The 12,380-nt window shown below is 41.3% G+C and overlaps 1 protein-coding gene and 1 pseudogene across 1 annotated transcript; one reads left to right on the forward strand and one right to left on the reverse strand.

Annotated features, from left to right (window-relative positions):
* Positions 1-5,242: 5,242 nt before the first annotated feature.
* HMGN1 (high mobility group nucleosome binding domain 1) lies at positions 5,243-11,122 on the reverse strand. Its single transcript, XM_039857385.1, has 6 exons — positions 10,947-11,122; positions 10,586-10,618; positions 10,460-10,489; positions 10,327-10,377; positions 7,043-7,171; positions 5,243-6,089 (listed from the first exon to the last, which is right to left on the reverse strand). The coding sequence occupies exons 1-6, from the start codon at positions 10,959-10,961 to the stop codon at positions 6,042-6,044; spliced, it is 306 nt and encodes a 101-aa protein (XP_039713319.1). The 5' UTR covers positions 10,962-11,122; the 3' UTR covers positions 5,243-6,041.
* Positions 8,597-8,715, forward strand: LOC120599200 (uncharacterized; annotated as a pseudogene).
* Positions 11,123-12,380: the final 1,258 nt, after the last annotated feature.

The raw sequence follows: 12,380 nt of genomic DNA on the forward strand, positions 1-12,380 counted from the left end.
CCTTCTCCCAAACTTGCCCAGATTTTTCTTAATCAAAATCCCAGTGGGAGAATGGAACATTTGAAAATCATACATCTGATAAGGAATTAATATCCAAAATAGAGAGAGAACATTTATTTATGTATTTATTTTTATTTATTTCTTATGGTGACATTGGTTAATGCAATCCACTAAGTTTCAAGTGTACAGTTCAACAGTAAGGCATATATATATATGGCATCATGTGTTCACTCCCATAGATTTCTTTCTGTCACCACATATTTGACCCCTTTTACCCCATCCACCTCCTCCCTCTCCCACTCTCTGGTAACCACTAGTCTATTGTCCATGTATAGAGAGAATATTAAAAACTCAACAACGATAAACAAACAATCCAATTCAAAAAATGGGCAAAAGACTTCAACAGATATTTTTTCCAAAGAAGATATACGAATAGCCAATAAGCACACAAAAGGATGCTCAACAGCACTGATTGTTAGGGACATGCAAATCAAAACCTCGATAAGCTAGCATCTCAAATCCATCAGGCTGGCTACTATTAAAAACATCAGAAAATAATAAGTGTCATGAGGATGTGGATAAATTCTGCATTGTTGGTGAGAATGTGAAATGGTGCAGCCACTATGGAAAAATTAAACATAGAACTACCAAATGACTTAGCAATTCTACTTCTGAATGTACCCCAAAGAATTGAAAGCAGGGACCAAAAAAGAGATATTTATATACCCATGTTTATAGCAGCATTATTCAAAATGGTCAAAAAAAGCAACCCAGTGTCCATGAACAGATGAATGGATAAGCATGAATGGATAAAATGTGGTCTGTACATATAATGGAATATTATTAGCCAGGCTTAAAAAAGGAAGGAAATTTCCAACATGCTACAACAGGGATGGATCTTGGAGACATTTTGCTAAATGAAATAAACCAGTCACAGAAGGACAAATTATATGATTCCACTTAGATGAAATACTTAGTCAAAATCATAGAGGAAAAAAGTAGAATGCTTGTTGCCGGGAGTAGGGGGAATGGGAAATTGGTGTTTCACAGATACAGAGTTTCAGTTTCCCAAGACGAGAAGAGCTATGGAGATGGATTCTGGTGATGGCTGCACATTTACGATGTATTTAATGCCACTGAACCGTGAGCTTGATGCTGACCAAGACCCATTTTGAGTCCCGGAAGTCGGGAGGGCAGTGGGCTCCCTTGCCAAGTTCCCAAGATCTGTTTCTTCTGATATGCAAGAGACTACTTTATTCACATTAGCTCAATTAAATTTGTTGAATTTAATATTTAATTCACTTTGGCTTCAAAAATAAGTGAAATGAGAAGTGAAGGAAAGTGAGAAATCATGCTACAATAAAAAGTTAAGACTATTTTTATTTTTATTTTATTTTATTTTTTTGGTTTTTGTCATTTTTTATCTTTTTTAAATTAAGTGTATCGGTGTAACATTGGTTAATGCAATTATATTATTTTTAGATGTACATTATAATTTGACATCTGAAGACTATCTTTAACATATTTCTCATGAAAACCCAGATTAGCACTAGTAAAAATTATAATCTCGCACATGTTAATATGAAACCACATCTTTACATAGACACAACCAAGTATGAAAAACTTTCAACTTTTCCTCTCTATGAATCATGCATAACAGATTAGTGTATTTAAAATTTTTAGATCCAGAGGGTAGAGGTAGACTGGGGCGGGGGAGGGAGGTGGATTTTAAATAATTTCTCCAATTAAATAAATAAATAAATTTAAAAATATTTTAAAATTTTAGACATAACTTGAATTTATCATTAGCTTTCATATATTTTCCCACTAGTATTTTCTATGGGTAATATAAAGCATTTCAGAGATAAAATTTGATATTAACATTATTTACAATTATGAATTAAACCTAAAACACAACAGTAGTAATTTTTACAGTTAAGGATGTAAGTAAACACTGAAGGACTTAAAAAACGCCATATTGTTGTAAGATACCACATCTTCTCGATCAGAGTGCTCAACTTAAAAATTAGTTAAATCAGGTACAGCCACTGTGGAAAACAGTCTGGAGGTTTCTCAAAAAATTAAAAATGAGTATACCTTTTGACCCAGCAATTGCACTTCTGGGCATTTATCCAAAGAAAACCAAAACAATAATTCATAAAGATCTATGAGCCCCTATGCTCATGGCAGTACAATTGACAATAGCCAAGATATGGAAGCAACCTAAATGCCTCTCAACAGACAATTGGATAAAGAAGTTGTAGTTCATATATACAATGGAATATTAAAAATATTCAGCCATTAAAAAAATGAAATCCTACCATTTGCAATGACATGGATGGACCTAGAAGTTATTATACTGAGTGAAAGAAGTCAGACAGAGGAAGATAAATAGCACACGATTTCACTTATATGCGGAATCTAAGGACAATCTGGGGACGATCTGGGGATGACCAGAGGGGAGGGGGCTTGGGGGGCTGGGAGAATGGGGTGAAGGGTTAAAGAAGTACAAATTAGTGGTTGATAGATGGTCACAGGGATGGGGAGCACGGCAGAGGGAATGCAGTCAGCATTCGTATAATGGCTGGGTGGAGAGCCAGAGGAGAGAAAAGGCAATTAGGAAGATTGTTTTATAAACTATATAAATACCTAACCAATGTACTGTATATTTGAAACTAATAATAAAATAAAAAATTTTTACAAGTTAGTTAAATCAGATCTATTTTCTAAAGCTTTACTCAATAACGGTCATCATTGTAAAGGAGGAAAAATCCACCAGGAATCTGGTTATCCTAAACTCTGAAAATCCCTGAGGAATAGGATCATTTACAGGGCTCTACGTGCCAGGGGCTGCATTTGTTCCTCTCGCCCTTATCATCGCTTCAGCTGAGGCTGGTTACCCATCTTTCAGCCCTTCCGCTGTGGGACCACGTTCATCTACAGAGCGGCGGGATTCAGCCCTTCCGCTGTGGGACCACATCCATCTACAGGGCGGCGGGATGCGCGTGGCAGTGCTGTGACCGCACCAACTCACATCTGCATTTGCAGCACAGAGAGTGTCTCGCGCATCTCCGTGCTGTGGTTTCCCTTCTCCCCAAGGCCTTTCTATCCTTAATCACATCACTTTGCATTTCCACGCCCTCAGAAAATTTAAAACACCCACTTGATTGTTTTCAATCATCGGCGAATCAGCATCCGGAGAGTCATAGGTTGATTCATTCTAAGTGTGAAGTGCAGACAGGCTAACAACACCCATAATTCACTTTAGACAACACTTTTCTCAGATCCCTTTGTATATGTGAATATACAAAATCGGTGTCATTATACATCCTATTTTGTAATTTTTATAACCCGAACTTTTCCTTTTGTTAATGAATATACTTCTTTAGCATTGGTAAGCACTACATAATACTTTATTTCGAGAACATAATTTATCAGATTTAGACATTTTTCCCGGTAAAAGAAGCATGTGAAACTAAAATATGGGTACTTTCTATTAATCTTTACAGAACCTAAAGATCCATCTGCTTATCACAATCCACAGTTGATAAAATCCACAGTTGTAAAAATAATTGCAAGACAGTTGAAAGTTTCAAAACATTAGGCTTTAAATAGGTGAAGAGTTAGATGATGGGAAGAAGCTCCGTAACAAATTGGTTTACGGGACTGAGATTTTGCTCCTCTACGTAAATCACCGCCTCCCCACCACACACAAATTTCTCCTCCCAGCACCTGCCCAACACCCTTCATTCCTGGCCCTGCCCCCACTTGCACACACACTTCTCAACACAGCTACCCCCAAGCCGGTGTTCCTCGGGCTGTGGCAGGCACCAGCTCCGTCCCTAAATCCTCCCATTAATCCACCTTAGAAAATCAAATTCAACCTCTGACAAGCCAAGAGATTGTAGGATTCTTGTCAAATGGTTTTTCTAGTTAACGAATTAAAGATCGGTTTGTGCCACTATTACCTTCCTTGTCCTTGTCTGAAGTCCAGCCAGCCATTCTTATGACTCAGTTCTCATTGTTTACAATGTTGTCGAAAGGGCAAGAGGTTAACTTTTTGTAAGTACTGATTTCAGACATTACACCTCAAAGTGAAATATTGTGGAAAATTGTTTTGATGGCAAGACCAAGTGGCTGAGGGTTCATTTTTTCACAAAAAGATATGCTCAAGGCAAGCAGGACCAGGAAGTACTTCCAACTTCCTAGAGAACTTCCTTTTAGTATCAATCTATAAGAAGTCAAAAAACCATTATACTATTTCACTTTAGAAAAATAAATCTTTATATATAGTAATCCCATCAGCTAACTCTTCTTCACCTATTTAAAGTCTTAGTAATACCAGAACCTGGATGGGTTCTGGTAAAAATTCATGTTTTTTAAGATATACCTTTAAACTGCAACAAATAGGAGCTATTCTGGTACAAAAAAACTGCATACAATTTGAGAAAATGTTTCGGTTCATTTAAATTTCATACCAAAGAGAACCCATTCTATATAAACTTAGAAATTAAATGCAAATCTGTATTTACCCCTGCTTCAGATCACTAAGAATTGGGGAACCTGGGTTCCTTTCCCATTCCCCAGGGGTTGCCAAAACTCTGCTTTGGGTGTCAGTTCATCCCAATGTACTTTCTGCATTAGCTCTTTCTGTGGTCCCTACACTGAAGACGTCACACGTTACTCCTTTAACTGCTCGAAATGGCTGTGGTGTACAGGCCTTGCAGAGCTGTGACCCCTTAGGCCACGTTTTGAAAGCATTCTTGCCTCCTACTCATCAGTCCACAGGCAAAACATGTCAAATACAGACAAGTCTAAACTTTGTTCCAAGGTCTCTCACTCTTTAGCGGTTATCTTGGCAAGGTGCTTTCTCTGGCCCTGTTTTTTCTGTAGTTGACAAATTAGCACAGGTGTCCAACACCACCTCTAAAAACAATTCAGATGGCAAAGCTGAGGCACGACTCAAGAAAGCAAATATTGAAACTATGCGAATGTGAACCACACTAGGTTCTAGCAATCGGCACTTACAAGTTTACTTCATGTGAAGAGTGAATGATTACGTATTTCCTTTGCTTCAGGATGCTGGACTGTTTTCCCATTAAACCAATTTAGTCATACAAACATCTTCAAAGTACATTGTAGATGTTCAAGCATTACAGAAAAATTAAATATTCACTTTATGTTTTTAAGAAAATTCTAGAATGTGGAATTTTTTTAAATAAAATTTAGGCCAGAACTTCAATCACGTGCTTCAAAAAATTTTCATAATCGAGATTTTATTGGTTGTTTTGAGAAGTACACAGACATTTCAATTTGTACACAATTCTTAACGTACGTACCAAAAAACCTAGTCATGAAGTTGCGATTCTTTTCTAAACAGTTATTCCAGTGACTTTCCAGCTTAAAATTTGTAGGCTAATTTTCCTCAATAGAATATCGAGTACCAATATATTCAAATGTTGATATGCTGACATCGACGTCCCACTAATTCACAATTTAATAGCATATACACTACATAATCAAATTTTTCAATCGTTCACAGCACGTTAACAGTTACTAGGAAACCTGGACTATCGCGACAAAGATGTTGCACGAAATTCTGAGGGAGAGCCAAGACCAAGGAGTGGTTTTCTTTAGGAAACAATTCTACCAAAAACATGGAATAGAAGTAATTTAAATGTTCAAGACATAGTAAATGCACAACTGACTCCAAACTGCCATTTAGTATGCTTTGTTACAGGATATAAAAACTACCCCCATCTATGGAATGTTAAGCTGACACCCAAGACAATCAAAGCCTCCCATATTCAATATTCCATTATTTTCTGGTTGTACCAAAAAATAAACAACCAGCAAGTGATTTCACCTCTTAAAAAAAAGCATTTACACTTAAAAAATGGGATGAGGTGGAATTCCCTCCTTCTTAAAAATGTTTCTAGAGCTACTAAAAAACTTGCATTTACAAAATAGTTGATAAAAATATTCCTCTGGATTGTACAAAAAAGGAGACAGGGACCACTGATAAGACATGGTGTATGATGTTAATCAGACTTGGCTTCTTTCTCTCCTGCTTCATCAGAGGCTGGACTCTGCAAATCAAAGGAAACATAATGATCAAGCGTTTGGTTTGTGTCATTGCTATAATCTTTAAGATATTTAGCATTTAACAAACTGCATCTTACTTATAGATAACTACCAGATCTCAAAAAATAGTGGACCCTCATTATTTGTAGATTCTGTATTCGTAAATTCACCTCCTCACTAAAATTTATTTTTAACTCCCAAATCAATACACATGGCACTTTCACGGTCCTGTGCACACAGACAGAGCAGCAAACAATAAGTTGTCCAAAACGCACACTGGCAGCTGAGGTAGTTCTGCCTTGTTTCAGCTCTAATACTGTAAACAAACATCTTTTTCACGGTCTATTTAGTGCCACACATTTCATATTTTTTCCCTGCCTTTTTTTTTTTGGATGATGTAGTAAATGTACAAGAATGTTGTGGTGAGCGTCATGGAGTAAACACGTATGATGGATAACTTCATCTGGACATGAGTTACGATGAGGTTTCTGCTGGCCCTGAGTTTACTGCTAATGTAAGGACAATATATATTAAACAGAAACGCACATAAAATAAGGCACATAAAATAAAAACAGGATTACATCAGTTCTATAGAAGGCAATTTGAAAAAAAGAGACTAGAATATTTGTTTAAACAAAGCCCAAAGGTCATGTGAAAGAAAAAAGTGTCATACCATTTAGTGGATTAGATCTTTTTACATTAACGAACCCCACGTACAATATAGATGATACATCTGTTACTGGTGAAAGTTTGAATAAAACTTCTTGTTCATTCACTTAAAAAAGAAACCATTTATTTATTTATTTTTTCCATAAAAATACCCCATATTCACTTGGGGTTACTGTATAAAACTTTCAATGTTTTAAAAAATAAAGACTGCCTTATCTGTTACACAAAAGTACACAATTTATTATCTACTGTTCAGAGTCGAAAATCAACAACACATAAACGCTCCCACCTCCTCGTTCTTAGTTTCTCCATTCTCTGCAGGTAAATCTTCTTTCGCTTCTTGGTTGGCCACTTCGGCCTGTTTGCCCTTTGCTCCCCTTTTCCCTTTTGTTTGCACTTTTTTGTCTGCAGATTTATCCTGTGACAGAATAAAAGGACATATTTTGAGCACAAAGATTACACTACTAACATTTGCTGACCTGCTACATAGGATCCACATCAGTTGCCGTTTTAACATTGTCACATGTCAGCCCAACATAGGACACGTTTTACACGAGCCTCCCTAGGGCGCATCCCAGTCACGCGTATAAGGAGAAACTGACTGCTTGCCTCTCGGGCCTCTGACGATGATCACACCTGAAGCCCGGATGACACCACTCCTGTACCTTCTCAACCCCCCACTGCTCCCTGAAGCTCCGCACCCAGAACAAATGAGGTGGAGAACACCTGGAGAAATCTCCCATTGGAACTCCCAAATTTCTTTTAAGCATGAATAATAACCAAACTGTCCAATACCCACTGTCCTGCTCAGATGTTTACCCTCACAGTAAGGCCGACCATCTGAATAACGCAGCACGCTCTCAGGCTGACTACCCTGCTGCACATACTCCCTTAATAACATGTAACGAGTAGCTAAAAGGGTCAATTTTGAGTTTATCGTTTTCGTTTAGGTGTTTGAAGAATCGAAAAACCCATGTGTTAATTAACTATGACAATAAAATAGGTTCAAAATTTAAGCCACTTTAAAGCAATATAAAACGATACTTTTAGGTATCATCCATCAACGAGGAATCAGCAGCTGAGCAAATATTCAACATTTATTTCCTGTAAATGAAATAGCAACACCTAAATTAACTAAGCTCACCAATAAGTTGTATAAAAGACCCCTATTGGTACTGACTGATTCTTGAGTTAAACGGCCACAAAGACACACAAGTAGGTCTCACAAACTTCAATGTTGAGGGTTAAAATCAGTATCCTGTATCAGTGGAGGAATTCCATACATAAAGACAGCACTTTGACTAATAATTTAGTATCTTTAGGGCAAATAATACATTATGTAAACAAACACTTGTTTCACACTGCTACCATGAAATGTCATAATGGCTTCTGTACTTACAAACTATTCATTTGCGACCTGATTTCTTTATATTTCTCATTAATTTCATAACCACTACAGCAGTAACTTAAATATGTAATAAAAATCTTAAAAGTTAAAATAGAATATGCAACAGCCTGGACTGAAATAGTACTTTTAACTATTAATTACTGGAAAGCTAAATGAAACAAAATCAATACCTTTCCCTAATGTGTATTTCAACCTTTAAAATGTTTACTTCTAAAGTCAAAAGCACACAATGGGATACATGCGCTCTGAAAACAGCATGTCTATCCCACAGGATCATAATCAACTCAGCACAAGCTTTTCTTCTAAAGCTTTAAAATAATCAATTATGAAGACAAAGCTGTATTCCATTAACTGAAGGAAAAAACCACTCTCCCACCCTTTTCCCTTTGGACAAACTGAAACGACAAGTTGCTCCTCAATAACAATTAACATGAAGCCTACAGCCATGCCACCCTGAACAAGCCCGATCCCGTCTGATCTTGGAAGCTAAGCAGGGTCGGGCCTGGTCAGTAGTTGGATGGGAGACCACCTAGGAAGACCAGGTGCTATAGGCGTAAAAAATAAAATAAAAATAAGGGATTGTAAACTGACAAGGTCCTCGTAATCTGTGAGGTCAACCAAGAGTTGCCTCACTTAAAAAATAAAATGAAAAATTTAAAAAAGTACATCTTTAAAAAAAAAAAAAAAAAGAACACTGACATGAAGACTTATCTGTTGACCTCTGAGACAGAAAAATGTTGCTTACATGTGAAATCGCAAACAGGAGATAAAATTTGAACAGTTTTCATTAAAAACAAAAACTTAGGAAAAACCAAAATCTAGACAGATAAATAAAAACAATTTAAAAGGGAACTAGGCATAGTATTTTAGCCAATTGGTTTATCAAAAAAGTGAAGGATAAAAAAAGGGTAATAATAGTACACTGTTCTTGCCAACATTTTGCAACAAGAACAGCTATTTTCCCCCCAGCCTTCAAGAAAAGTTTCTGGAGTACTGTGTACAGAGAATCACTGCATCAACTTCTGGTGTGAGAACTTCTAAGCTGACATACTATGCTTATACCTTCCTCCAACCCCTTTTTAGAAAACAACCACAAAACGAACTTTCTATTAAAGAAACATGAAGATTTTTACACTCAGCTCTGCATGATATTTAAAGAAACCAAACAACAAAACTAAACTAAAAACAAAAACCTAAAACTCTTTGATTATGCAAGCTTCCGCCCACACTTTTAGGAAAGGAATGGTGGCCCTTACGGATGTTTTTTGTTTTTTTGAAATTTCAAATAGCAAATTCTCACTTAAGTTTTGAGTGAACAGAGATTAATCACACCATGAATTTCCCCTGAAGAACACGGAGAACTTCGCAGAGGATGATTTCCATGCCATATCCAAATACAAAGTAAGAGATGATTTACACACAGTAAGTTTTCAAATGTAACATAGCCCCAAGAACTTCATTCCAAAGACCTGCAATGTGAATTGTGCAATCACGAATCTATTCCAGAGCAACAACCATCACGTTATGGCTTACTCAAAGCCTGTTAGGAAAAAATGATTTAGAGAAGTCCTTTACATGTAAGCGCAAATATTATACTTTTAGGAAATTGTTAGTGCTGTTCTCAGAGAACATAACTCTTGGTCTACCCACACACGTAAGATATGATCTCCTACCTTGGCTTGCAGACTTTACATGCAAAAATTTACACATTCCCTTTCTCTTGGCCTCAGTCCTGGCTTTGCTGTTATTATCAAAGTACAAGCATGCAACAAACGGACATGCACTGACCATAACGTACATAACACAAAGAACGGGTTTCCTTTGTGTACTCAAGTTAATATTTAGTATTCCTAGTCGTCTTGTTTCCTAAATTCTGCAGCAGCGTTAATGTGACATTATGTTCCGGTAAGCCAGGAACATATAAACTATATGCATTATATTTTACCCACACCAGAAAGTTTACTTGTTATTCAAAACAAAATTTAAATAAATAAATACGGCAAAATTTCGACTTTTCAGGACAGTGAAATATAATTATCAATCACTTTGATACATTCAAAGTCAAGATCTTAGTCGCCAACAATAGCTTTTTATTAAAAAAAAGTCACGTTGAGCAGCCCTGCCGCATTCTGAAGACACCACGGTCTCGAAAGTTTGAAACCTACCTTTCCTGCCGCCTTTTTTGGCTTCGTTTCCACTTTTGCAGGAGCAGGTTTCTGAAAGGCAAAGGTAGCACTGAGTTTCTCGCTGGGTACGACCCCAAGGAGAAGAAACGGGTACGGGGCTCTCTTTACTTACAGCTGACAACCTCGCCGACCTCCTCTTGGGCTTTAGGAGAGAAAGGGAAAACGAGCAAGGAGTGAGGGATGCATTTCAAAGGCGAACCCTCTCCCGCCCCCCAAGGCCGAGGAGCGGGGCTCTTACCTCCTCCTTCGCCGCCCCCTCGGCGGAGCTGACCTGCGGGAGGAAGCGGACGCGAGTGAGCGCAGCCCGCGAACAAAAGTGCCCGCGCGCCCCGCGCCCGCCCGCCCGCGAGAACAATGCCCGGCCGCGTGACGTCAGCGGCTTCCCGCCGCCGCGTTCGAATCTCCCACCCGGGTCCCCCGGCCGCCGAACGTTCCAGAGCACCGCGCCCGGGGCCGCCGTGCGCCCGCCCACTCGCCGCAGGTCCCGGGGCGTCTCCAGGGCCCAGCGCGGCCGCGGTCCGCGGCGGGCCTGGACCTCGCGGGGCGCGCGGCAGGCCGGGCGGCGCAGGGGGCGTGTGCGGGCCGCGGGCCCCGCTCACCTTCCTCTTGGGCATCGTGGCGGCGGGGCGGGCGCGTGCCGGGTGCCTGCGGGCCGCGGCGCGCAGAGAGCCTTTGCGAACCTGGCCTGCTTGGCAGCGACCGCTCCTCCCGCCGCCCGAGCTGCTGGGACCCGCGACGGGGGCGGTGGGAGAACCGGATGGAACCGGATTGGGAGCCCGCCTCCTCCTCCCCCCGCGTTCCCCGGCCGCGGGCTCCCCCTCCCCGCCGCCCGGGCCGCCCCCCGCCCCTTCCTATTGGCTACGGGGCCCACCCCGCCGCGGTCCGCGCCCGGAATAGGTGAGGCTGACCGTCACTCGACCACTGCGCCCCGCCCCCGCCCTCGGCGCCCCCACCCCCGCCGCCGTCTCGCGTGGCCCCAGACCCAGGCGGGGGGGCGGGGCCCCAGAGGCCGCTCTGGCCTCACGGTAGTTTGAAGAAGAGCCGCAAAGTGCGGTCTGCGCGCCGATTGGCTAATCCCCGCCACGTGGTCGCCGGGTGGCCCCTCCCACAACTCCTGGATACCTGGGCGCACAGCAGTGTCCGGGAAGCCAGCAGGATCGGCCTCGCCCCTCTAGTGTGAATTACGATGGGACCTTTATAATAAGCCTCGTAGACTGGGATGGTAGAGACAGTGGAGTCAAGTACTAGCCTATTTCTCCCACCTCGGTCGTCCAGAAAGGCTAGTGTCTAGGGTCTCCAGCTTCGCAGGCCTGCGGGAAGCGTCCTAGTGCGCAGGCGCTGGAAGGGAGGTTGTGGGAAGCAAAGCCGGCGACCCGTGAGGCGCCACTGCGCAGGCGCGGGTCTTTGCGACGTCCCTGGACTGGCGTTTGGGGGGCGGCGGTATTCCAGTATTGGGTTGCCTGGGGTCCGCACTTTCTGGGTAGCTTCCTTTTGATCCTCCATTGCGTGAGGAGCCGGGGGTGCAGGCGGTTCGACTAGGGAGCCTTGGGGGTTCCTGAGTTCCGGCCTCCACTGTCCCCAGGATGTGTCCACTGGTAGACCCCTCGGGCCGGCCTGTCCTTTCCCTGAAGTGAAGCCGGCAGCACGCGCACCCAGCTCAAGCACCTTTTTAGTCGCTCACTACACTCTAAAGCGTGGGTGAATTTCACAAGCACAATATTGAGAGAAAGGTGCCAGACCCCAAAGAATACAAACTATGCGATTCCGTTCATATAACGTACAAATGCAGGCAAATCTAGTCTCTTGGTGGTCCCTGGTTGGCGGTGGGTTTGGAGCTAGTGACTGGAAGAGAGGAGAGAGCAACGTAGTGGAAGGGAGAGCTGGTCACGTTCTGTTTCTTGGTCTGGATGTTGGTTGCACTGCTGTGTTCACTTTATATTAATTGACGCGTGCATGTACATAGACATGTATATGTGTACACATACATTTTTGGTTATATATCGTAAAGTTCTAAAGTTTTGTTTTTTGGTTTT

Source organism: Pteropus medius, unplaced genomic scaffold (genome assembly GCF_902729225.1).
Source record: "Pteropus medius unplaced genomic scaffold, Ma_sr-lr_union100, whole genome shotgun sequence".
Lineage (NCBI taxonomy): Eukaryota > Metazoa > Chordata > Mammalia > Chiroptera > Pteropodidae > Pteropus > Pteropus medius.

Bases quoted from the DNA above. Each gene is read 5' to 3' on its own strand.
- HMGN1 (XM_039857385.1), bottom strand. The intron at 10,490-10,585 runs GTAAGAGCCCCG...TCTCTCCTAAAG, and splicing joins AGGGGGCGGCGAAGGAGGAG to CCCAAGAGGAGGTCGGCGAG. The intron at 10,378-10,459 runs GTAAGTAAAGAG...TTTGCCTTTCAG, and splicing joins GGTCGGCGAGGTTGTCAGCT to AAACCTGCTCCTGCAAAAGT.